At 51.0% G+C, this 25,479-nt stretch overlaps 8 protein-coding genes across 8 annotated transcripts; 4 read left to right on the forward strand and 4 right to left on the reverse strand.

Annotated features, from left to right (window-relative positions):
- Positions 1-87: 87 nt before the first annotated feature.
- On the reverse strand, positions 88-1,777 carry AA0111_g7569 (hypothetical protein; the record flags this gene model as incomplete). The annotated part of the gene is made up of 4 exons (XM_028653919.1): positions 88-705; positions 751-1,236; positions 1,282-1,552; positions 1,599-1,777. The coding sequence occupies 4 exons, from the start codon at positions 1,775-1,777 to the stop codon at positions 88-90; spliced, it is 1,554 nt and encodes a 517-aa protein (XP_028504800.1).
- A 202-nt stretch (positions 1,778-1,979) lies between these two features.
- Positions 1,980-3,002, forward strand: AA0111_g7570 (Thymidylate synthase; the record flags this gene model as incomplete). The annotated part of the gene is made up of 1 exon (XM_028653921.1): positions 1,980-3,002. One exon carries the CDS (start codon positions 1,980-1,982, stop codon positions 3,000-3,002), a length of 1,023 nt encoding a protein of 340 aa, XP_028504796.1.
- Positions 3,003-3,535: 533 nt separating this feature from the next.
- On the reverse strand, positions 3,536-5,681 carry AA0111_g7571 (Nucleolar GTP-binding protein 1; the record flags this gene model as incomplete). Its single annotated transcript, XM_028653922.1, has 3 exons — positions 3,536-3,577; positions 3,633-5,478; positions 5,599-5,681. 3 exons carry the CDS (start codon positions 5,679-5,681, stop codon positions 3,536-3,538), a joined length of 1,971 nt encoding a protein of 656 aa, XP_028504930.1.
- A 445-nt stretch (positions 5,682-6,126) lies between these two features.
- Positions 6,127-6,897, reverse strand: AA0111_g7572 (hypothetical protein; the record flags this gene model as incomplete). The annotated part of the gene is made up of 1 exon (XM_028653923.1): positions 6,127-6,897. The coding sequence occupies one exon, from the start codon at positions 6,895-6,897 to the stop codon at positions 6,127-6,129; it is 771 nt and encodes a 256-aa protein (XP_028504795.1).
- A 600-nt stretch (positions 6,898-7,497) lies between these two features.
- On the forward strand, positions 7,498-9,135 carry AA0111_g7573 (hypothetical protein; the record flags this gene model as incomplete). The annotated part of the gene is made up of 5 exons (XM_028653924.1): positions 7,498-7,569; positions 7,622-7,757; positions 7,816-7,999; positions 8,051-8,865; positions 8,918-9,135. 5 exons carry the CDS (start codon positions 7,498-7,500, stop codon positions 9,133-9,135), a joined length of 1,425 nt encoding a protein of 474 aa, XP_028504929.1.
- A 396-nt stretch (positions 9,136-9,531) lies between these two features.
- On the reverse strand, positions 9,532-11,424 carry AA0111_g7574 (hypothetical protein; the record flags this gene model as incomplete). The annotated part of the gene is made up of 1 exon (XM_028653925.1): positions 9,532-11,424. The coding sequence occupies one exon, from the start codon at positions 11,422-11,424 to the stop codon at positions 9,532-9,534; it is 1,893 nt and encodes a 630-aa protein (XP_028504793.1).
- Positions 11,425-12,621: 1,197 nt separating this feature from the next.
- AA0111_g7575 (hypothetical protein) lies at positions 12,622-13,614 on the forward strand (the record flags this gene model as incomplete). The annotated part of the gene is made up of 2 exons (XM_028653926.1): positions 12,622-13,025; positions 13,074-13,614. 2 exons carry the CDS (start codon positions 12,622-12,624, stop codon positions 13,612-13,614), a joined length of 945 nt encoding a protein of 314 aa, XP_028504792.1.
- Positions 13,615-20,778: 7,164 nt separating this feature from the next.
- On the forward strand, positions 20,779-24,647 carry AA0111_g7576 (hypothetical protein; the record flags this gene model as incomplete). The annotated part of the gene is made up of 4 exons (XM_028653927.1): positions 20,779-21,841; positions 22,050-22,429; positions 22,530-23,266; positions 23,315-24,647. 4 exons carry the CDS (start codon positions 20,779-20,781, stop codon positions 24,645-24,647), a joined length of 3,513 nt encoding a protein of 1,170 aa, XP_028504791.1.
- Positions 24,648-25,479: the final 832 nt, after the last annotated feature.

Below are 25,479 nucleotides of genomic sequence, written 5' to 3' on the forward strand. Positions count from 1 at the left end.
GCGCCTGGATCATCCCAGCTCGACTTGTCAGCTCCACCGCGACAACGCACCGACCAGCCCTGAAACCTGCTTGTCAAAACCTTCGCTTTATTTACCGTATTTCCCGATGAACGCACGAACTTTAGGGTCGCTCAAGCTTAGTTCGCTACCTTCTGCATCCAGCAACTCTCGGTCCTTGTTCTCAAGCTCAAGCTCCATCGCCTTCAGTTGCTCGTCCAACTCTGGGTTCATCAAGCTAGCCTGCTGGAATGGCGCGTGCTTATATAGCGCGCTCAAAATAGCTCTCAGATCTGTGTCTGCTTTGCTGGATCGCTCAGCGAGTCCGTCATGAATCGATGTCGCAGTAGATTCATAGTGATCTTGAAGCTTCTTGCCCCGCTCAAGTTGAGCTTGCTGCAGAACATCTTGTAGGCTTTCGATGTTATCCTGACTGAAAGATATGCCTGCGTGACGAAGCGCATCTTGAAGTGCTACCGGAAGCTCAAGCGTCGATGTAGGCTTGAGCTTGACCATGGGAGTAAAAGCCGAGGTGCTGGAGTTCATGCGTTTCAATCCGGGTGTCGCAACCAGTGCCTGTGTCTCTGGTGTGCGCTTCGCTGCTGCTGCCTGGACGTGCGCCAGTGCTTGTTGGAACTCGTCAGTATCTTGCGTGCCAGTGTTGATTATGCTGAGACGTTTGCCCATGTATTCTAGTGTTGAGAGCACCTGGCTTGTTAGCAACAGTCCAATGTCTCTTGGGATGTTACTCACATAGTTGAGCCACGCAGTTCGTGCTTGTGTTCTGTCTCTATCTTTACGCTCCTTCATTTCAGTCATTGGCTTGCGTATCTCATGCTCGACAACCATTTCAGCGACAGATGCAATTTCAGAGTGTAACTCTTCCAGTTCAGCTTGCAGGGCGACCTTTCTCTCTTTAAGATTGGCCTCTGCTTCCTCCGAAAGACCGTTCTGGGAGTCTGCTAATGCGTTGGTGAGAAACACAGTATCCACTCGAGCTTTGATCTCTGCAGCACGAAAGGATATAATCGCCTTGCACCACTGCTCCATCGACTTCTCGTCTTCGCTGACTTCAGGCTCAGTGACAATCTGAGACACTAGCTTAGGGAGTCGGCTTAGGATCTGATCGTCTGACGTGAAGCGTTCTGAGAGGTAGCTTTTCAGTGTTGACTTGTCAGAATCAATCTCGCGCTGAGCATCGTCCATCTGCTCTGTGACGGATGCAACTACATCATCGACCTATGCGTGTTAGAAAAGTTGAGTTTGTAATCTTTCTCAACATACAGAGACGTCTAGACGAGTTTTTTCTTGTCCTTCCTTCCTTCTCCGCTCGTTTCTTGCATGTTCGACATCCAAATTGGGCTTGTCAAGAGCTTTCAACTTCATCAGAGCATCTTTCTGTGCCTCCAAAACTTTGGACTGCTCTTCAATCGCAGTAGTGGAGCTTCTCAATGATTCAACTGCTGCAGCAATTTCATGATCCAAAATGGGTCGGATGGGTTCACCCTCGCTTTCGTACTGGTGCAAAAGGCCCTTCTTCTTGAGAGTCTGGTACCTAGACTCAGTCAGCAAAAGCCCGTATAATCAGAGTTTGGACTCACAATTCTAGCTCCTCTTTACTGAGCAGGGTGTCCTCGTGTAGGTACTCCTCAACCCACACCGCAGCTTCGTGCTTGGTCTTCACATCCTCGAAACCTAGGAGAATGTTATCGAGATCGACTTTGAGACCTCGCTCTTCGACTACATTTAGCAAATGATGAGCTGCTTGTTCTTCGGCCATTCTATCAGAAAGTGTGTTCCAGTGTTGGTGTTTTGTGGCAGATGCGAATGCAGTTAGGTCGGGAGCATTCGATACGGTGAGCCGCAAGAGCCACTTGCGCAGTCGCGGTTTTGGGAGACCCTGACGCGCCTCGCGACTTTCACTTTGACGTTACACCACAGCACCCAAGTACATACATTCAAGTCTCCGATCCGCAGTAAAAATGCCTCCGAGCGCGCTAGAACCCGTCATAACTCCCGAGCCTCCCCAAGACACCACGAAGCAAAGTACACCGCCACCCAGCAACCCCGCGCACGAGGAGCATCAATACCTCTCTCTGATCCGCGATATACTCGAAAATGGCGAGCATCGTCCAGACAGGACAGGAACCGGCACACGCGCAATTCCCTTTCCCGCACAAATGAAGTTCGCATTATCGCGACCTTCGAGCAACCCCACACAGCCACCAGAACTCATCCTGCCCCTCCTCACAACGAAAAGAGTATTCACTCGTGCCGTAATTGGCGAGTTGCTATGGTTTGTCGCAGGCAGCACACACAGCAAGTCTCTCTCGGACGCTGGTATCAAGATCTGGGACGGCAACGGCAGTCGGGAGTACCTCGACAAGGTGGGCCTAAACCACTACGAGGAAGGCGAACTGGGCCCAGTATACGGCTTCCAGTGGCGGCATTTTGGCGCCGAGTACAAGGGACATGCAGAGGATTACACAGGCCAAGGTGTCGACCAACTCGCTGAGATAATCGACAAGTTGAAGAACAAGCCCTACGACCGGCGCATCATACTAAGTGCATGGAATCCCGCAGATATAAAGAAGATGGCCTTGCCACCTTGCCATATGTTTGCGCAATTCTATGTTTCCTTCCCGGGACACAAGCAAGGCGAAGAACGACCAAGAGGCGTCCTACATTCCCTCCTCTACCAGAGATCGTGCGATATGGGTCTCGGTGTACCTTTCAACATCGCTTCCTACGCGCTTCTCACTCACATGCTAGCTCATGTGTGCGACCTAACGCCCGGTACATTTACACATACAATGGGCGACGCACACGTATACATCGACCACATAGATGCGCTCAAGGTGCAGCTAGAGCGCGAACCGCGAGAGTTCCCTACACTCAAGATCAACCGAGAGATTGGGGGCAGCATCGATGGTTGGAAAGCCGAGGAATTCGAGGTCCTGGGGTACAAACCACATGCCGCTATATCCATGAAGATGAGTGTATAGTTCTTCCCAGTGAGCAGCTTAGTACATATGAAACTTCTGATGAACGCGAGAGTACGTCCCATTGCCTGCTGTAGCAGATACACTATATGTTGCATAGGTCTCATGCACTACGTATATTGTCTATATTTCTGCCTTGTCTTCAGAGATGAACAAGAGTTTGATGTGAATCTTGTCCTAGCAGCGCAACTTCCGAATCATGATCTCACGTCACCATGAGGCTAATCAGACGTAAAGCTAGATGGTGATTCTCCCCATGGTACCATACGGACATACATAACGATCTTACGCTCCCGGGATTGATCTTGCCATGCTATTGTTATGTTATGCGTCGATGTTCATTCCAGCAGTTCATATCCAACCACGAGGTTACACAACGGCACTAGTCCAGAATGCAGTACTGATGGAAAGAAGTATTGCATTACCACGCTGCTTTCAACAACAGCGAGTTGGTATCTAATGCATCCCAAACGCCAGCCATGATTTTCCCCACCTGCAAACACGCAATGCAAGAACTCGAAAGACTTCAGGTCTGCTTATCTGTGGCTGGTCTTTCCGATACCACGCTTTCCGGCAGTCTGAACAGTTGTTAGCACCCGCACTGAATAGGGAGGAGATAATAAAGAAACTTACCAAATGCTTGATCAAGGAACCAGTCTGGTGCCTATCGGCCTCACCCTGTCTAGCCATCCTGTTCATCTTCTTCTGCGACAGCTTGGCCAGCTTCTCAGCCTTAGAGGCGGCAGTCTCGTTTGTAACACCATCCGTTCTCCTGTTGGTGCTTTGGCTGCGGCCTCGGCTCTTAGCACGCTCAAGCATAGCAGCGCCGGGCGTATCAACGTCCATGGCATCGCCACCGGGACCCTCTGATCTTCCACGAGCCAAGCTGCGGCCTCGCGCCTCTGCCTTTGCAGTCGTACGCTCAACCGCCTTTGAAGCATCGTAGCCAAGACTTTCGAGATGCGATTCCATCTGTGACATCTGCTTCGCCTTCTTAGTCCTGGGAATGACGGCCCTGTTCTTGAGACTCTTGCGCATCTTGGCTTCGTTCCGGATGAGTTGCCTCTTCTCACGGATGAGCTCTGCCTTGTACCTAATGTCCGCCTCCTCTGCGTCCTCCAGATCATCGTCCGACTCGTAGAAACCCTCGGCCTCCAGCTTCTCTTCTTCAGCCTCAAGTGCGGCAAGCTTAGCCTCAATGTCAGGGTCGATGAAGTCGTAAACGTTCTGGCCCTTGAAGACCTCGGGAATGCGATCGTGTTTCCACTCATCGTTCTCGAGAAGGTAGTTCTTGCGAAGGTCGATGTTGTACACACCAGCTCCACCATTCTCTTCTTCCAGGTCACGCTCAAGGAGCGGCCTGTCAGGATCTTCCTTATCGTACTTCTTCTTGTTAAGCACTGCTTCTGGAATAGATGTCTCGCGAGTGACGCCGCCCAACGGTTGGGCAACGTGGATTCGGCGAAGCAGTTCACCAAGACGACCGGAAGGCTCGCCGGCGCTGTTGGTACCAGCCTTGAGCTTCTCGGCATTGCGAGCAGCAATCAAGCGGTCGCAGACCGAGTTTCGCACAGCCATGACACCTTCGAGAGTGTTGCAGGAAAGCTCTAGCATCTCGACTTCGCCAGACTTGAGCATACCCTGGAGCTGTTCCTGTGTCTCGGGATCGAGCTGTTCCGGACGCATAAGATCGATCTTGTTGACAACGATAGAGATCAACTTGTTAGCAAATAGAGGCTTGATGTTGTTGAAGAGGGCGATCTGGGAGGCGACAGAGTAACCGCACTGCTCACTGAGATCCATGAAGTAGAGGATGTGGGCGCGCAAGTGGGCAATGGCACAGATCGACTGATGTTCGATGGTGTTCATGTCCTCGAGTGCGTGGTCCAGGATACCAGGCGTGTCAACAGCCTGGAAGCGAAGCATCTTGTAGTCGAAATGTCCGACGTACAGACTCTTTGTGGTGAAAGCATAGGGCTGCACCTCGACGTCGGCTCTTGAGATGGACTTGAGGAACGACGACTTGCCGACGTTGGGGAAACCAGCAATGACGAGCGTGCGGGTGTTGGGGTCGATAGATGGGAGACGTCCCAAATGCTGCCTGACCTGCTCAAGGTAGACTAGAGGGTCCTTTAACCTCTTGCAAATGGTAGCCATACGTCCCAGCGCCGCCCTCTTCAGCTGCTTGCACTGGAACAGGGATTGTCCGTACTTGAGAAGGCGCACGTAGTCGCGCGCAACTGTCTCGATCAGCGACTTTGCAGTCGAAAGCTGACCGAGAGCAATTCGGAAGTGGTCCGCATCGTACAGGGTGTTGAGGAGATCGCGGTGGAACGGGTGGATATCCGCGAGGCGCGGGAAAGCCTCGATGGTGGTGTTGAGGCGCTCGGTAAAGGTTTCGGACGTGTACTTGACTTTTCGCGTGTAGAAGGCTCGAATTCTGCTGATCTTGAAACCCGCACGAATCTGCGTCGGCAGTCTGGGAATTTGTCAGCTTCTCGCCTTTTCGTGCGGTACGTATTGCGCCTTCAAAATCGCGACAGTGCAGGGCGGCAGAAAGAAGGCGCTTTGCGCGAGTGCGTTTGGAGAAGGAACCTACCTCCTCTGGGTCCTGGAAAGTACAATGTCCAGAAACTCCTGGCTCGTAGGCACAGCGGGGATGTCTTTCCACTGAGTCTTCATTTTGGCGACTGCGGTATGTTGTTGTCGTGGGAGGCGGTCTGCGCTATCCAGAACTTCAGGGCAAAAAAGTTCGAGAGGCTATCGATACCACCGTGTGGGGCACGTCCAAATAGTTCGCCTCACCAACGCTAGTCCCGCATCCGGTCGCGCTAGCGCCTCGATTACTGACCTGCACATCCGAACAGACGCCTGTGCAAAAGGCCTGTCTTGGGGCGATGGCTGGATGTAGACACGAGCAGAAAGATTATGGTAGGGCGAATGGCGCATTGACTATCTAGATTTCGTCTCATAAGAGCATGTATGATATCGCTCGTTTTCATCATTTTAGACTCAGCGGGTCCAGACTCGTTGTAGTCGAATCTGAAATCAACTCGGGTAGACCTTTGTTATATTGCATCAAAGTACATCAGTAACTTAATGAACTAATTCTGTGGGTATCGATGCTTCAGTCCACAACCTGGTAATGAGCATCTACAGGATTCTTTCCATTGATCGTAAGAACGTCCTGCGGGCATGCACTCATAACGACAACCACGTCTCTGAGCGCTTCCAAGACTACATAGTCTCCAGGCTTCGTTTTCGGTTCTTCGAAACTGATGCCTCTCTTCGCACCCTCTCCTTCCTGTGTGACAGGAATGTTCATGAACAAATTGAACGGATCTGGAACCCTGCACCCCATCTTTGTTTGTAGGCCATCTAGAGCCTCCTTTTGTTCAGTCGATAGAGACGGTGATGCAGTCAGCTCTTCCAAAGCGTCCCAGAAGTTGTCTGTACAAGATTCGTGGTAACCGTTGACGCCCAACTCACTGTACCGCCATCTATCACATGCTGCAACCAAAGTGTCATGTACGCCGGGACTTGTATCTTCCACCATCTTGACCATCGGCGCCCTCTTCTGACTAACCATGACATCTCCTACTTCAGGCGTCACTTTCAGCAGACTTGCCCGGCAATGGCACATGGACATGTATTCGGGTGCGCTGGCGGCGGTATTGGCAGTAGTAGAATACTTAGAGGGCGAGTCGGAAGTTGCGTTTGGGTAGAGGGGTGCTTCAACCTTTGATGATGCAGCCGTGAGGACGGAGGAAGGAAGCGCGATTGCCCAGGTATCGACGACTTGGTTGCCATGAGTGTTTGTAATCTTTATCTTCTGACCAGCTTTGACGAGGGTGGCTGCTCCGCGGCGCGCAGGCACGGTTTGAACAGAGGAAGCCATGTCTTAAAGCTTGTGAGGTGTCACAAGGTGTCTCTTTCTGTAATAAGGATGTAAAGTAGGAGAATACTGCTGTGTGAAGGCGAGGCAATACGCCTCCAGATATACATGCATACCCCACTTGTGCTGTCGCATTAGGTCGTGGGACGGGAAGATAGGAAGATGGGGTCCAGAATCTGCGTCATATGTGTAGGCAAGGTACAGATACGATGAGTAAGCTTATCATAGTCATTAGCAACAGCTCTAGCTGTATCTACAATTCAGCGAACAATTCCAGGCACACGAAGTAAGCGCGTAGCATCGTCAAGCGGTATCCTCAGGCCTCCCTGGTCCGTACAGAGAAACCAGATACGTGGCGAGTGCCATGCCAAACAAGGTGATCTTGAATGAGCTGTGTGAAATATGCGAAGACTCGCAGAGAGTGAAGGTAGAATGTTGAAGCTGTGACATGGAAATGCAGCCTTGAGCATAATCGCGCTTATCACGTGTCAAGCGCGGCTTCCATAGGACACCCTAGCATTCCCGGCGCCGCAACCCAAATTATCCCCACCACAGCTCGACTCCTTTACCGCCAACCCGCACCATTCCTACCCAGTCTTCACCATGGCTGCCCTCGCCACCAAGACCGAGTCGCAAAACATCTTCACCAAATTGAAGTCGAAGCCCGCGAACAAAGTACGTCGTCTTTCGAATAGAGAGATTCGAGCAATGCCTAACATATGTCCAGATATGCTTCGACTGCGGCGCAAAGAACCCAACATGGAGTTCTGTACCGTTCGGCATCTACCTATGCCTCGACTGCTCGTCCAACCATCGTAACATGGGCGTCCACATCTCCTTCGTGCGATCCACCAACCTCGACAGTACGTTCACCCAAGACCCACGGACACCATATACAGTACATGTACTGACCAACGACAGTCTGGCAATGGGACCAATTACGGATCATGAAAGTCGGTGGTAACGAAAGCGCTACCAAATACTTCCAATCGCATGGAGGCTCCGCCGCACTTGCGAGCAAAGACCACAAAGCCAAATACACCAGCAATGCTGCCACCAAGTACAAGGAGGAGCTGACTAGGCGCTGTGCTGCGGACGCCAGATTGTACGGAACAGCAGTCGTCCAGAGTGACTTATGCTAATCTGAATTTACTAGATACCCTAACGAGGTTGTAATCACAGATGTACCAGAGACTGGCACTGACGGCACCAACACTCCAGCTGGCGAAGACGACGACTTTTTCTCCTCATGGGACAAACCCACCATCAAGCGACCGTCGAACCCACCCTCGCGTACCGGTACACCAAAGGTTGGATCACCCTTCCTGAAGCCTGGTGCTAACGGCAACGGAACCGATCGCCCCAAGTCGCCACTTGTCGGCGGCTCCGAATCGAGCACACCCGCTGCAAAGCCGGCAGCCGTTCGCAAGACGACCGCAGGCGCCGCGCCGAAGAAGAACATTTTGGGCGCGAAGAAGAAGGGCCTCGGAGCAAAGAAGGTGGTTGCTGCTGACGGAGGCCTGGATTTCGAGGAAGCAGAGCGAAAGGCTCGCGAAGAGGCAGAGCGTATCGAGAAGTTGGGCTATGACCCTGAAGCCGAAGCCGCTGAGGCTGCTGCCGCCACAAAATCGAAAGCTCCTGAGGCGTCAGCTATCGTCTCTCCCACTCCCGTATCGCCACCACGAGGTGGTTTCGGTTCTACTTCCAAGCCCGAGCGCTCCAGCCAAGATATGGAGAGGTTAGGCATGGGCGTACAACGTCTGGGTTTCGGGCAAGTAGGTGCCGCGAAGAAGCCTGTAGCACAGAAAAAGATGGGTGGCTTTGGCAGCGTAGGAAAGCCTGCGCAAGACGATGGGGAGAAGTACGCGCGGGAGAAATTTGGTACGCAAAAGGGTATATCGAGTGACGAGTTCTTCGGACGAAACGCATTCGATCCCAGCGCAACCGCGCAGGCCAAGGAGAGGCTATCAGGTATGCATCCTCTCCGAAAGCACATGTTTTGCGTTACTAACTTTGTGTGCAGGCTTTGAAGGCGCAAGCGCCATCTCCTCCAACGCATACTTTGGTCGACCCGAGGACGATGTTGCGGAAGAAGACTACGGTGACCTTGAAACTGCTGCCAAGGACTTTGTCCGCAAGTTTGGTCTCACGGCTGGCGACGATCTTGAGAACCTGACGAACATGCTTGGCGAGGGCGCTACAAAATTACAGGGTGCCGTCCGGAACTACCTCAACTCGTAGGGTAGCCTTGAGGCCATGTACTGAACAAGCGCAGCTGGCGTGCGGAGGGCACGATTGACTTCGTGGGGAAAGCTCGTCGCAAGTGGTGAACAAAATGTGGGCAGACACTGGGCGCATTGAATGGAGCTTGGAGAGGCGATCCTATGAAGCGTGGAGTTGTCTTGGTTTCTACTGTGTATTCTTTTCCGCTCAAGACCTGGGCTTGGAAATGGTGTTTGGGAGTAATAGACAAACGCACGCAAACACTAGTCCTTCAATCAAACTTCATAATCCTCTCCGGGTGATCAGGGCTGCGACTGTTCACACCAGATATTGCTGACAGGTAAAACAAAGTGGCAAAACGTCTTCCAACTCCCGTCCAAACGCCTCATACTACCTCGAAGCTAACTAACGTGCTCAATCGTCCCTATCTCCCCAAACATCAGCTTCTTCCCTCGCCACCGCATCTAAATCAATTAACCCGCCGTTGCCCCTCATTTCACTACTTTCGTCCTCGTCATCACTACTATCATGTTCATGGGCCTCCTCGCGGCTCATTGAACCCCACCCAGCATCTTCGTCTTCGTCGTCCTTGGGGAAAGTTGACGACACGGGAACAAAGTCATCCATGAGATTACTAGGCAGGCCAGCCGGTGCAGGACGCGGGCGGGAAGAAGACGGTGGAGAGGGAGATAGCGGCATCATCGCCATTTCAGGGTTTCGGGATAATGGGGTTTCTGGTGTAGTGTTGGCGGGATTTGGTGGTGTAGTGGCGCCGTGACGGTAATTGGATGGCTCTGCGTGAGAAGATGTAGGTGGTGAGACACTTGGTTTCTTTCCTTCCTTTGAAGATGGTCTAACTTCTTCTTGGTTCCTCGTTGGTTGTCGCGAGGATGACTGTATGGCTGGTGATGTATCAACCTGCTGTGTGGGCGGCAGCTTGGCATGGTGCTCTTGCTGTTGCTGTTGCGAGAATGGGAATATGGAGAATAAGCTTGCACTCAGGCTATGCCTGTTTGGCGCTCCGGGTCTCTGTTCTTGCTTCAACGCTTCCTCCCTACTCTTTGGTACACTGGGAGGTGGGTGTGATGCGGAGTGGGAGTGCGAAGGAACCTTCCTGTTGGCGGCTGGACTGGGAGGTTTCTGGATAGGGGTTTCTGGCAAGGGCGCTTCGCACATCTCGCAGCTCGTGAGATTGGGGTCGTTGAGGAATGTACAACGAGGGCATTGTTTCTTGAGGTCGGGTGTTGATGGTCTTTCTGAGACTTCAGCTTCCAGAGGTTGAGGTTGAGGTTGAGGTTGAGGTTGAGGTTGAGGTTGAGGTTGAGGTCGAGGAGGTTGGCGAGGGGGCGCTGCATCGTCTTGACTGGGCATCTGATAACCTGGACTGTAGCGCTGTGCGGTCCTTGAGTGCGATGTTGCAGCGTCGCGTCGTCGACTTGTGGATGATGTACCTGCACTTGCTCCAGCATTGGGATTGGGGTCCACGGAAATTACAACCTGCACATCCCTCTTGGTGCCACACTTCATACACTGGCACTGCCGTACGACGCTCTTTGTATACGTATCCGTCACCTCGGTAGGTGCATCGAACCTGATCTCAAACTTGGCTGGCTCACCAAAACCGGGAGTATTTCTGTTATCTCTCCCTTTGGCATTTGCATAGCCTGCCCCTTTCGATACAATTGGTATGATGGGATCAACTGCTCCGAAGACCAGATGGTCCACAAAGGGTATTAACATCAGCTTTCCGCTAGTTTTCATGTGGTGGTCGACTTCCGGGCGAAGTTGGAAAGAATCAAGGGACTGTAGAACGCGGAAGTATTTGTTGAACATGTCGCCGAACCATTGGCGAGCTTGAACGCCTTGCTGCAAGAGCTCTTTCGCAATATTTCGTGGCGCAGGGCTCGGCCATAGTGCGTCGATCAAGTGCTTCTCTTTCAGCGCCTTTCTTACCATCAAATCTAGTCTCGCGCATTCATACAGCCTCTTTTCTAATCTTTCATGCAACTCGTACTTTGCGAACCTAATAATCAAGCCTCTGACAAAACCGGCATCAAGGTTCCATTTCCTTGTGAAGTAATCCAAAGATTCCAAATCTTTCTGCGCCTGCGCATTTGCGGGCCGCACGACGAGTGGTGACAATTCGTGGCCCATGGCTATCCATCGTTCGGTTTGGCGGGGGAAGGCAGTTGCTGTTGACCAGAATGAGCGAATAGGGTAGTACTCGGCTTTGAAGTAGTTGTAGACAAAATCCAAGAAGTCAACTTCTGTTAGGGGCATTGCTGCGTGGCCGCGTGGGATGTCCATAGCGGGAGATGGGTGGTCGTAGGTGGCGAGCAGGTGGAAAGGTCACGATCACGAAATAATTCGTGACAAAAAAGGAGGACTGCAGCTGCAGACGCGAGAGTATTTACGAGACTGGCGACCTCAACTTTGCAGATGGGTGAAAAGTTGCTGCCTGGAAGGTGAAATAGATTACGTGTGTGAAAGTTAACCAGAGTGACGATACCTATTTGAAGCTGCGCCACAGCATGTGATAGTATCACAAGCGCTAGGAAGATTGGTCGCTCTGCTCGTTCTTGTGACGGACTTTCTGGGGAAGTACGTCATCGTGTGGCGGTGGCTGTGCTCAACTCTTCTTCGCGTTCGACCACCCATCCATCCTCGACATTGTCAGAACGACACACCCACACATGCAGCTCATGTTCATAATGTGCTATCAGCCTCCACGAAGACCCGAGTTCAATTTATCGAATAAAGGAAGGTTGGTCAGGCGCTCAGATGTAGGAAGCGTAAACCTAGGTAACAGCGCAAATCCACGCGCAGCAAATACAGAACATTGCCAGCTGGAAATAATGAGATTTTTACTGCCCTTTTCCTAGAGAAACAGCTCCAACTTGTTAGGTTGACAGTCTTTCGTGTATCTTTGCGCGTCCTTGGAATGCGCACTGAGTGGTAAACTGACCTCTCAAGGGATGCGGAGAAAGCCATAAGAACGGGATATATCATTATTTCAAAACAGTTCTCCCTCCTCTATGGAAGGCTAGCCCCATTCGAAGGTGGTGGCATGATAATTTGGCCAAGCTTTGCGCAAGGGTCAGAATCAGCAAGGGGCGAGCAAGGGATTTCCTACAAAGACATCGACCTAGCTGATCGGTGTACTTGATTTCTCCCCTAAGCTCTTCTATACGTGGAATCCTTCAGCACTTTACGCTGAGAATTGCCTTTCTGTCGAGATAAGAGGACTTTCGACATCACCCCGCATATCTACAATACATAGAACCGCGATCAATCAGGAGATTTCGGCAGCCCTATGTTATTTTGCTGCAATCGCAACTAAATTTGATAAGCCAACACGCACGTTTCGATTATCGGGGGCTTTTTACAAGGATACTAGACGGCAAATAAGTACACTTATACTCGACTTGGTCCCTCACATCGGTTATGCGATCATATCAACCGTCCCCAAGCCCAATCTCAGGCTTGCAGCAGTCCACATGCACGATGGAGAAGCCAGAATCGGAGAAGGCAGAGAGGCCGGATATGTCAGATGGTTTGCAGATCGCACAGCCTGAGACTTATCCTGAGGCAGTTAACCGCTACTCTGGACATGGTGACACGAAGCTACCACAACTCCACAATGATGACCACGATGGACGCGATCGCTCACAGCGAGATGCAGCATCGACACGTACTGGAAACTCTCACGACCTTTTGTCATATCGAAATGGACGTGATCTACCGAATCAAGCGCCTCACATTCAGGTTCCACCTGACATGTGGAAGAAGTTCTTTGCCCACAGACGGCGCAAATACTGGTTTACAATTGCCATGTCATTCACCATAGTGGCTGCACTCGTGGGCACCAGCATAGGAGGAGGGCTGGTTGTGCAAGAGAAAGCTGACAAGTATGTCTTTGTTGTGCCATCCTTTGCCATTGCCTAATTGTCTGTTAGGAAGGCTGAAGCCCTGGCTGCTGAACAGGCTGCACAGAGCTCGAGTATGACGCTAATGCCTACGCCTACATTGGCGAGCGCTCCGGCAAGTGCTTCGGACACTTTACCAGATAGTCCAACGGACAACCCAAGGGATGGATCTCAAGGCACGGGAGCGGACTACATAGCGCTACCCTTCGGCACCATCCAGTCGATCAATACCACTTGTCCGTCCACACTCCTCATATCGAGTCGGTTGGAAGGCAAGACATCGGAAATCAGTGGTGGTTACACGTATAGCTGTCTCGACAGTACCAACATACTGGATTCTACCCTCATGAGCTTTACTGCATATACTTTGGAGCAATGCGTTGACGCGTGCAGTCAGTACAGCGCTATGGACAGTAGCACGAACAATACATGCAAGGCCGCTGTGATCAGCTCCGACTTTCGTGGAAGGTACGAAACTGCGAATGGAGCGAACTGCTGGTTGAAGAGCGGAGCTGGAAACGCAAGTACCGGACAGAACGGATACACGGCGGCGGTGCTCCGTGAGGCATAAGCTAGAAAATAATTGGTGGGAAGGAAGAAAGCTGGCCTAGCAGCCAACTGTTGTAAGGATCATCATCGGCGTTTGCACTTCGTCCACAGTTGGATGGTTTGGGATCCTTATCTGACAATTAGCGAACGTCCAGTGTCTACTGTCACTATCTGTTGTATACCAATGTCAGTCATTATAGTTTTTTCCTTATGGTGCGATTCTCGATCAACTCGGCGCGAGACAGTACGACTCAAACAGAATAGAACTTCGTATACCTGCTTAAGACAGCGTACGATACACAACATGCATGACCATAGATGGACAGCCGTTTATTAAATCATACTTTGGAAACCAGAACCCACCTTGGAGTTGTACATTAACCCTTTTTTATGGATTCTTGAGGAAGAGTATAATATGTATACCATCAGGGTATAGTATAGGGGAGGTACTACTCAAGTGCCTTCCTCGTCGGTGACTGTACCTGCTATACCATACAAGAAATGACTGTCAGAGACTTCGAAAAGGTGAAACTGTTGTTAGTGTTACTAGTGTTTTGCGCTCCAAAAATATGCCAACCATCCTATGGACTTGAACAACAGGGAGAAAGGTACTTTTCTAGTCAACGAAAAAGGCAAAAAGATTGTTTCCGACACCGGGAATCGAACCCGGGCCTTGCCGGCACTGTACAGTGAACTGACTCTGCAGATGAGAGCGGCAAATCCTAGCCACTAGACCATATCGGACTTGGATGAGGAGTTGAGAAGATTGTACGTATATATTGAGAGGCCAAAGATTGGCATAACGACGGCATGGCTAACATCTTGGTTCAAAGACTTTGAGAACAGTTTGGAAGTCACTTAGCAACCTTAGTAGGAGGTTTTGACATCTTGTGCGTGTTGGCGGGGCACTTTTCCTGCTACCCCTGACTACCCCACTTCGAAAAATCTCTACCATCAAGCCCCTCGGGGGCACTACGGACGTACAAAAACGCCATGAGGAGCCATAGGATATGCTTTACGAGTGTTGGGGCGATTTTCCCGGTATTGCTTTTGGTCCAAGACAGTCTGGCGAAATTTCCAAGAACCCAATGCCTCCTTTCTACTTCTTGGCCGAAACCTAAGTGTTATAGCTAGAGCGATCCTTACGTCGTTGCGACATTGTACAATACGAGTCTACTAAAGGCATTGCATTTCGCACCTTGAGCTACTAGATGAATTTGAAAGCACAACAACTACGTGCGTTTGAGCTATCCAAGAGAAGGTGGCCACTGATAGCGATACCTCGGTTTTTTTCATTAGGGCGAATGTTGCTAAGGGGCCCAAATCAGAGTTCTAAGATGCATGCTTTACGATTCAAAGTTGAAATCTTAATACAAAGGCACTTATGGAATTGTATGTGTCGATATCTTGTCGTCCTGCAGTACCTCCTTTAGATTGACAAAATGATTCTCATGGATTACACGCTCGCAGCCGACTAGTTCAACCTATGTTCTGAAGTCATGCGAAGTTAGAACTCCAGGCTACATCAATTCACCCTTATGTCTGCTTGTCTCAATTCGAATTCTTGAGAATTGAGTCACTCTCTCAGCGGCACCATCGTCTGCCGTCGATACATTTGACCATATTATCCTTCCCTCAAGTGCTTGCCGTGCAGTGGACCTTGTTTACAAGATGGCCACTATCCCCTTCAGTCATGACAATGGATACAAGAGAGCTACCTTCTCTTTTTCTCACTGTATGACAGAATTCAGAGATGCGATCTCCGGCTAAAATCGGTATCCCGTGGATCGTACAAAATCTGTCCCTGCTTCAGCTCTGCCTACTCCTACAGCAATCAGAAAAGCTTCTGAGAATCGGCCCCAGTCATCCTCGATCTACTATAGAATGGTCTCCAACTGCCTCTTTGAACTACCAAGGATCGTTACCAAGGTGTTCTCGACCTGGGAAGCTCAGGTCAACAGCATCGAGATGCTTTGTCCACACACCATCATCTGTACTAGGCTAACACGCTACTTACGCTCCAGGCCTGACGATAGAACTTGACTGTGCGGCCCTTGGACTTCTTCCGATACAACGTGCGCTATAGAAGCATGGCACGCCGTCAGCTGAGTAGAGCCAAGTTATGCAGTGATGTCAACAGCAAATGTTGATATCGGGCAGGTTAGGCATAATGTAAAGTGTGCTTGATGTTTCGAATTGAACCAGGTTCTGGAAGTGAACGCCACACCATGGAAAGAGCTTGGAGAGATGCCGGAATTCAAGCTAGAACAAAGCAAAAGAAGGACCGGTGCATGCGCAGGTTAGTGCTAATCATCGACGCTAGTCGTAAATGGACTGAGGTACATGTCGTAGTTACAGCCCGAGGAGGCGAGGAGATCGCAGGTACGAATAGACAATGCGATACAACGTAGTAAGGTACGTAACAGCAATAATGTTGTTCATGCTTGACCACACCACATAACATCAATCGTTCATGCCAATCATTGGCTGTTGTATAAGAAAAATTTCAAGCTAGATGTCACTTACATTTCGCCTCTCAAGCCTCTCAGCTTGGTTGGAGTTGCCCAGTCAAAAGAAACTTAGATAAGCAAAGAGCATGCTTCATGCACAGCAAGCTGAATGTGGAATAGTAAGAAAGCGCGTACACAACAATCGTAAAAAGGCAAGTAGGGTTTTGGGTAAAAGTCAATTTGGTTGATGAGGTATCCGACTTGCTTTGTCATTAGAGGTGATGGCTGGACCTATCATGTAGATAGTATGGGAATGAAGAATACGGGGATAACACATCCTGTAGAACGAAAGGGAAATAGCTGAACGCTTAATTGAATAGTGAACGTTGCATTGCTGTCGGTCGCATACGAAAATACAAAAACATACAACAGCAGGGATTCGCCAGTGGTCACCCACCTGACTACTAATCCGCCGGTCTCAAGCTTGAGTACCGCTGAGCGAACGGGAAGCGCTATGATCTTGAGCCTATGGTCGTATGTGGGGAAAAAGCCAGCGCAGTGTCTTGATATTGTCAATCGTTGGGATGGTTGACGAATGTGAATGCAGTCGCTGTACTGTGGCGCGTCTGAGTCTAGTACAACACCATAAACGCACTTAGGTGGGTGTTTAGTGACTTCGATACGCAGTGTTCACGTAAGACTGGGTGTCGTTGCAATGACATGCATGTAACCTACCGGGATCGTTGACATGGGTAGCCGATCATTGTCAGACACCGAAGCATCCTTCGGATGCGTCCCGTCCCTGAGGAACCCGCGCACCGGAACCTGGGGATGAAACATGCTAGTTACTAGATCTGACGACGACAAATCGGGGTTTTTGGAAGAGAGCCATGCGCATACGCGGTAGTGACGGACACCAAGCTTGAGGCAAAAGTGTAAGCTGGTGGCGTTCGACCGTGGCGTCGGAAAAACTTCGCATTCACCCTGATCAACTATCCTCATGTAATATCAAGCGGTGTATGCTGCAGGCGTCGTTACGCTAGTAGAGTCTTGTACGCGCTTCCGTCGCAGCGGAGTCGTACCTGCGCAAGGCTCGCAACCCTTGGATGGTTCGTGGGTGTCCTGTAGCTGCCACTTGAGGGAAGTAAGCAAGAAGATATAGCGTGGCGTTCGGACCCTGATATAACGGTATTAATGATGAGATGCGCGGCCGATTCCTTGAAGATGGAAAGGTTATGGAAGAAGCTTCAACAACTTCTGCACTAAGGCTGTAATTCTATCGTTATGAACGTTCCGCCTGCTGTATGTAAGATTTGGAACGCAACAGGTGCATAGTCGTATCTAGCCGGCAAATGTTGTGAACTACCTTAATAGTTGAGCCTGTACCTGATTGCCTCATGGAGATGCTTTTGGGCGTCACGGGACTCTACAAGCAATGGTGATGGCCGAAGTGACTGCCATGCGATCCGGTCACTTTGGGAACCAAATTCCTTCCTGTGCGACGGCCTTGCAACGGCCCCTATTCAAGGAGCATGCTGCATTGAAAACCCGCAATTGATGCCCAGCATCATAAAGGGCCTCAACCGAAGGTACCAATATCGAGGGCGTGGGGATCAGGATGAGACTTCCGCAGAGTACTGCATGTGCTATTGAATGCTGAGTCGTGTGCGCACCCCCCATAACCACGACGTCAGCGTCTGCGTGAAGATCACGTGCCTTTCGCAATAACTGACGGAAAGGATTAGCGAATGTGGGGAGCGCCTGTCAATCACCTTGTCGAAAATGGCAAACGGATGACAGGCGTAGATATGGCATCAGCCCATGTAGAAATCAAGCTTTGGATCTAGGGTCCAGGTCGCTAAGACGCGCCAGTTGGAGTAAAGCTCCTTCAGTAGTCGCCGTTCACCTACCACCGTGCGCTCAATGCTGTTCCGTCGCTCGTGGAAGCCACAACAGAGAACACTATTAACCCCTGTGTTCGTTGCAGAATGTGCATTCATCTGATCATGGCCGGTGTAGCTCTTTGCAGTCGGTTCCCCGAATCCGGTTATCCAACCCGCAAGCTTCATCAAGCTGGCTGCGGCCTGTTATCTTGGACAGCCTTGTCTAAAATTGGTTTTATAGTTCGGTCACTTCCGTAAACAGCCATGATCGGGAGCTACCGATGACTCGGAAAGTGGTTTGCTTGTGCAGCCAAATTGCAAGGTGCAGCGTCTCGGGTCCAGAGCCTTGGTAAACTTGGGCTCAGCCCCTGCTTGCATTATGTAGGGACTTCGTAATGACGCCAAAGGCTATTCGAGTGCTTTTACTGGCAACCATTTCTTTTCAACTGGTACTTGATTTTCGGGATGAGTACCCGCTGCCGTCGAACCGACGACCCGTTTGACGTAAGGACTAAAAAGCGAATGAATCCGTGGTTGTGCCGAGCGGACCAGTAGACAGTTCTCCCGGTGAACGTCTGACATTGACTTTGAAAAACAAAACAAGGCAGAATTGTGTCTTTGCCAACCCTGAGTCAGTACATGAATGCAGCACTAATGCAATCGTGGTGTGAAGATGCTGCATTAGCGCTTTGGGTGAGGCTGCTCTGTCGCAACCGTACTCGCAATCTCGAATGCGAAGTTCAGCGGCCATGACTGCAAATAGAGATATTCCGAGCTCCATAAAAGCCCACATGATCGTCATTCGGCACTGTGGACTGCTGCTCATCAGCACATGGCATCAGGAGGCATAGCGCCGACTCCGACAAGCATTTCATTCCATAGACTGCGTACGTAGGTAGAGTCTTGAAGTATGTGAGCGCGGCGACTGGCGATTCATGGCTTTAAGCTTGTCACAACCAGAGGCTGATGGATGCCCATTTACCGGGTCCACGCGATTTCTGGACGAAAATCATGTCTGGCAATCAGGAGCGCGGGTCCACACGGCAGAGGATCATCGTTGCGGAGGTTGGAGTTGCGTTCAGCTTGCCCTGAGCCAGCCACCAGTGCGAAGGATGCTCTGTGTGCGGCCATTCTAGTAAAAGTTATGCCGGTGACGTCGAAAGATGCCTGGGGTGCTCGGTGAATCAAACGCGCGAGACTGGAACAGAAGGTCCGGTAGGGTGGTTGACGGTATAGGGTGATTGGCGGATGCTTAAGCTCGTTGGCCAGCGCAGGTCGCGGCGCGTGAGACGACGCCTTCAGTCGATCAGCACCATGCCTCTTTGAGTGAAGCTTCCTTGGTGACAGAGCCAAGTATCAGAAGCAGTCCGCCTGATGAGAGACCATCGTGGCGATTGCGCGGAGTCGCGGAGGCCTGGCAGCAATAGCGGCTAGCTAGGTGCAATGTCCACAGCTGTCAAACAGGGCGAGTAGTAATCAGCTTCAGCTGGGGCTAGTCGACCTGATGGATTGAGATGATGTGTACGTGAAGGACAGTTGCACATGAAATGTCTTTTGCGCGTAGGCAGCAGAAATAAGGTTCGTGTCGTGGAGACAGAAGCATAGCCAGCTGCCCCCGAGTCCCACGTTGCACCCAGGTTCCGCTCGTAAGCGGAACCTCGACGCGATTGAGGCTGATGACAGGTGCCCAAGCGGCTAGCAGACAAAGCACGCCTTCAGAGTGGAGCAGAAGTGTCAAAGAGTTTGCTTTGCCGATGTGCAGTGGGTGATGGCAAGAAGGGTGAGGATCCTCGGCAAAGCATCGTGGCTGCTTCCGAACTCGGCAGCGCGCCAGGTGGATTGCAGGTTAGCCTGTCAAGCCGTCATCCCGCCGTCCACCTTCCAACGCTCGCAACCAAAGACCCCCCATCGCTTCGACAGTCGTGTGTCTATATTGGGCAGACCGGCCAGGAACCCACGTCCTGACCAAAACATCGTAACCCCCTCATTAGCCTACCCGGCATCAGATCCGCTGATCAGCCGCCAAATTTCTTCTCTCACTCCCCTAGCGCAAGCCCTTCATCACCCCCCGGTCCATTGGCACGCACTCCGACGAGACCTCGCACGACAGCTGCCGAATCGAAACTTGACTTCTTGCCCTGCTCCTCTAGGACACCTCCAAGTCTGTGTCCGCACCCGCTGTTTCTGCATCCGACTCCAGTTGCTCACCCTAATCCAACCCCCATGTACCTTGTCGCTCCCCGGAAAAGTATAGTCCCATTTCTAGTCTAGAACATACATGCTCTCTATGGTCTTTCCATGCCTGATGTAGGTACTGTGGGCGCGCTATCATTTTACGTACAGCCTTCCGTCTCTACGAACGGCGGCGGGCTTGCCGCTCTCTCCCCTTTTGGCCTTCCCAGCGGCCTTTGACACCTGGTGCGTGCTCCCCACTCCGTTATAACTAACATTGAAGCCCTTGACTCCACATGGCTCCCGCGGGCTGAATGATCGACTTCCCTGAGTAGATTTGTTCTTGTCTACGACCTCTCGACTACTACAAGACGACACCATCACTTCCACCTTCATCACTGTTGACTGTGAAGCTTGACTGCCTAGTCACTGGCGCCCCGCAGGACTCACCTATTTCAGATCGGCACTTCTGCGAGGTTAATCACTCTTGGCTCCGCCGTACCCGCTTCCAAGCGGACCAACATCGTTCCGCCCATCTTGTGCCCCGTTCTTCGAGATCGAAGGTTACTTAGGTACGACATCCACCTAGCCTGATGTCCCTTATTTGCATCTTTGGCAGCCATATACTAAGTGCTATACCAGGCTCGCTTGTCATCTCTCTCAACTCTTCACCTCCAAACCATGGCAAACGTGGCGCCGGCTCCAGTATCAGGAGCCTCGGGTGACGTTTCACCAACAGGCGTCTCGGGCTCTGCAACCAACTCCAAGATGAGGAAGAGGACCAAGACTGGATGTCTCACCTGTCGAAAACGCCGCATAAAGTGTGGTGAGGAGAGACCTACCTGCGCCAATTGCATTAAATCCAAACGTCAGTGCGAGGGCTACAACCAGAGAGTCATCTTCAAACCCCCAATTGGAGACTGGCCAAATCATCCAGGCGTGGTCAGCACCATCCAGTATCACACTTCGATGCTTCCAGGGACACGCAATCAATCATATCGCGGGCCTGAGCCTGCTGCCGCTATGCAAGAGAACATGCTTGGTTCGATCCAACCCCGCATGCATGGCAGCTACGACTTCTCACACATCGACCCGAGCTCAGGCCCAGAGCCTTCAGATCCCCAACAAGGTTTCACTGAAGGGAACCCCAACTACCCACATGAGCAGGCTTATCAGCAGCCGCTGCCGTCTCCTCTTCATCAGCAGCCGCTCCAATCGCCAAACCACCAAGTACATAACCACACTCCAACTGCTTCATATTTCCCGCCGCCTCCGACAATGCATACAAGTCCACAAACACAATTTAGACACGATTCGCACAGCACCTACCAAGCGCCCCTTCAATATACTCAGAGTGCATCATATCCACCCGTTTCGGTTCCATACAACCACGAATCCAACCTCAAGGCCGCAGTTCCTCAGCCTCCGCCAATCTACCCACAAGCCTATCGATCTGATAGCCAGCAAGCCGAAGGTACTTATCGGGATCATTCCAGTGTATCCCCTAGAAGCGACCAACACCCCCATTACACAGAGGCACCGCCAGGGGTGCAAAGATATGAGAGTCACTCGCAAGCCCCTGTGCACTCTATACAGGGAACTCCGGCAAACTTCAGCCAGATTGGAAATCTTAACTACCCAGCAGTTTCTCATGCTGACTTCAGTCATGCAAGCTATCCTTCTGTTCAGATGCCTATTCATGATATGACCCCAGATGTAAAGTATATGTCTCAGCCCGTCCTCGGTATGTCTCGTGTCTAGTTAAAACCTCGTATACCCCAATGATTACTATTTTTTCTCTGTGTCTAAGCCCTCGTCCACTGTCACTCCATAAATTTGTGCATGCCTCTGAATTCTGGGTCTATCCCCAGTCCTTTCTAGCTGCAACAGCACGCTACTCTCAATCACTGTGTAGAATTATATGTCATCTAGCTGACTGTTTGTGTCTACAGAACAACCCTACGCCGTATCACAAGCACAGCAACCTCAACCGCAACTCCTTCTTGATGGCTTTGGCGGTGACGACCACATCAGTCCTACACAAGTTCTCGACGAAGCCGCAATCGAAAATGAAGATGATGATTACTGGGACGTCCAGTCAGACGAAGACATGTTTGATGTGGAGACCGCGGAGGACGAGAAGGCTTTACTTGCGACCAAAGAATTCGACACCATCCGTCGCATACACTTTGAGAACTACAACGAGCTGGGGATAAGGCGGTATGATGCATTCCTATATGATGGATTACTATCGGACTATAGACCAGAATATGCAGCAAGTCCTCTGCGCAATCCCAAGACTGCGAGGGTTTTTGCACACTACATTCATGTGGTAAGTGCGACAGAGACAGTTGTATGACTTGTCGTATCATCGCAAATGCCGCGTAACTTCCTAAACCTCCACAATCATACGATCCACTAACTTCCGATAGACCGGACCAACGTTGTCAATGTACGAACGAAACCCTCAAAATCCTACCCTCATCTTCGAAGGTTCTACACGACCCGCTCAGCAGGGGCTTTGGACATACACACTGCCTATGAAGGCTCTCAATCATCAGGGATTGTTGCACGCCATGCTAGCGCTCGCGAGTTTGCACATTGCAAGATTACAAGGCGCCTCCATAACACCATCGTACAAACATTATGCATACTCCTTGAAACGACTCGTCCGTTCTCTCAGCAATCCTAAGAAACGTTTATCGACCCTTACGTTAGCAACCTCCTTGCTTTTGGCGTTCTACGAAGTTTGGACGGCAGAGCATGTCAAATGGGGTACACATCTTATTGGGGCCCAGCGCCTCATCACTGAACTTGACTTCCGGTCACTAACGCGCGAGGCGAGGCGTTTGCGAGCGGCTCAGACTGCCATGGAACGAAGTTTCCCATACCAAAACCCTGAGATGCTCATCGATCAGAGGCAGTTTGATCAGAGGCTCAAAGACAGCGCTTTGATGCCAGATCAGAGTCTTGTGAGCACGATTGTTGGCAACAATGTCAACTACGACGATTTCGGAATGGTCTTCGAAGATAACGGCGCAAGGCACGACACAAGACCTAAGATACCTGCGAAATTGGATCTGCAAAGCTACGAGACACTACAGGATATATATTGGTCATATGCTAGACACGATGCTTATCAAAGCATCGTCAGCGGCAATCGCCTCATGTGAGTATCGTGGGTAGGTTTTTAAAACATGCGACTGACAGGTAGTAGTAATCCTTATCGTAAATGGTCAGATTGCCCTCCAAGAGCCCCGCTTGGCCGAACCGATGCTCTCTATGGCTCTCATGACCATATTATCCTTCTTTTAGGTCGCATCGCAGACTTCACTGTTAGGGACCGTAGCCGCAAACTCCGACAAATAGAAGCTGACGGTGGATGGCGACCTCGCCCTGGTATGCCTGGTTTTGGGAACATGGGACCGCCCTCAGGCGGTTCACATGGTCAGCAGCAGATGCCCACCAGATCTACAGGTCCCCCACCTCAAATGCAAGGCCCACCACCAGGATGGAAGGGACCACCGCCGCCAGGCTGGACAGGCCAGGCTCCACCACAACCTCCCCCGGGTTTTGGACCGCCATCTATGTCGGCTGCAAACCCACCCCAAGGTGGTCCACCTAGACCACCAGCTATGCCCAGCTTCTATGGAATGGCGCCATCAGCAGGACCAGGACCTATTCTTTCCAGTTACGAAAACCCTGATTATGAACGTTCACCACAGACCCCAAACGCACCCCACCCTCAACATAGTGATCTGCCTGCTGAATACGAGAAGGCCATTGTGGAATGGGAGAGTATTACCAATGCACATACTGCAGTTGTGCGTGTCTTGGAACAGACTGATGCCTTCGCACCATTGCCAGAAGACACCTACCCACCAGCGCCAGGCGAATATCCCAGTCAACAAGGAAACATGACACCCTTTGGCCCAGCTATTCTACATAGAAGCTACGACATATCCATTCTATGGACAATAATCCACCTCTCCAAGATCATCCTTCTACGATCTCACCCGGGTATGCCACCCGCTGCTCAAATGGCGGCTGGTGTATGCGCATCCGCCACAGCCCCATACTGCATGCTCATCGGCCGCATATGTGCTGGTTTCCAGATGCCCATCGATTCGGACCTCTCTCCCTTCCTTGGCGCAGTCTTGACAGAATCTACCTTATCGCTTTTCTTCGCTGGCATTACGTTTCAGGATCCGCGACAACGTGAGTGGCTCGTCACCAGGTTATTAGAAACGGACAAGAGGACAGGTTGGGCTAGTGCAGAGATCATCGCAAAAGGGTGTGAGACAGCCTGGGAAAAGGCTGCAGAGATGGGAAGAGGGCCGCCGTACAAGAGGTGGACGAAACGGGTTCAAGCAGTCAGCGTTGACATGGAAGAAGAGGAGGCCGATGGAAGGAATAGGGAGCAAGGAAGAGTACAAGAAATACATGAAGAGACAAGATATGTGGTGAACAAGCGGCCACCGCCATGGGCTATGAATTTGTTAGGCACCGAGGAAGATCTCCGAGCTGGGATGGAGAGATTTGGTTTGTAAGGAGGTAACAAGGGAAAAATAGGGAAAAGAAGAAGCTGATAACCGACATGGAGGAGAGACGACAGAAACGGGAGCGGGGTAGTGAACTGTGTGAAGAACTGCACAAAAGTACCTCATTAAATGAGCCAGCACGGCGAGATTCGAAATAGCCAAAGCGCAAGACACCAGCATCATCATTTCGGTGGTGGAAGCAGACACGGAACACATTCTGAAGGGGAGGAAGACAAGACCAAAACCTAATTCCCGCCACTTATCCCGAGTAAGCACTAGCTTGTAAGCAGGTCAGGAATCCATTGTCCATCGCCTACACTATGCAGCAATAAGAAAATCCCCTCGGAACGCTCGTTGTACGGTTTACTACATCTTGCCTACGCTAAATAGATAAACAACACCACCCATTCGCAACAAACGCTTACCAACACAATTCTTCGGAACGTTAATATCACAATTACGCGATGGATCCCACAAAACAACTGTATACATACTGCTTTGAGCAAAGCCTCCCATTTCCAGCGAGCATCATGCATAACGCATCACGATTTATACGATATACGATACCCTCCTCATCTGAAAAGAAGCATTGTTGCACAGTTACATTGTTACCAAAACGCAGCGATCAACACAAGAAGATAGTACTTGGTTTTTCGGCAGCTAGAGAGCTTGGAGAATGTAGAATGATAGCAAGATCTGTTGGTTGCTGGGGCATCTTCTAATCCGTGCAGATAAAAGGCTAGCGTAATCGGTGTACCAGATAGTGGCCATCCGTTCACGTCGGCCCCATCGGGCAGGGGAGATAACAGTGTTGTTGTTGAAAGATTCGGGGCATGCGATA

This window comes from Alternaria arborescens (genome assembly GCF_004154835.1).
Source record: "Alternaria arborescens strain FERA 675 chromosome Unknown contig_17, whole genome shotgun sequence".
Classification (NCBI taxonomy): domain Eukaryota; kingdom Fungi; phylum Ascomycota; class Dothideomycetes; order Pleosporales; family Pleosporaceae; genus Alternaria; species Alternaria arborescens.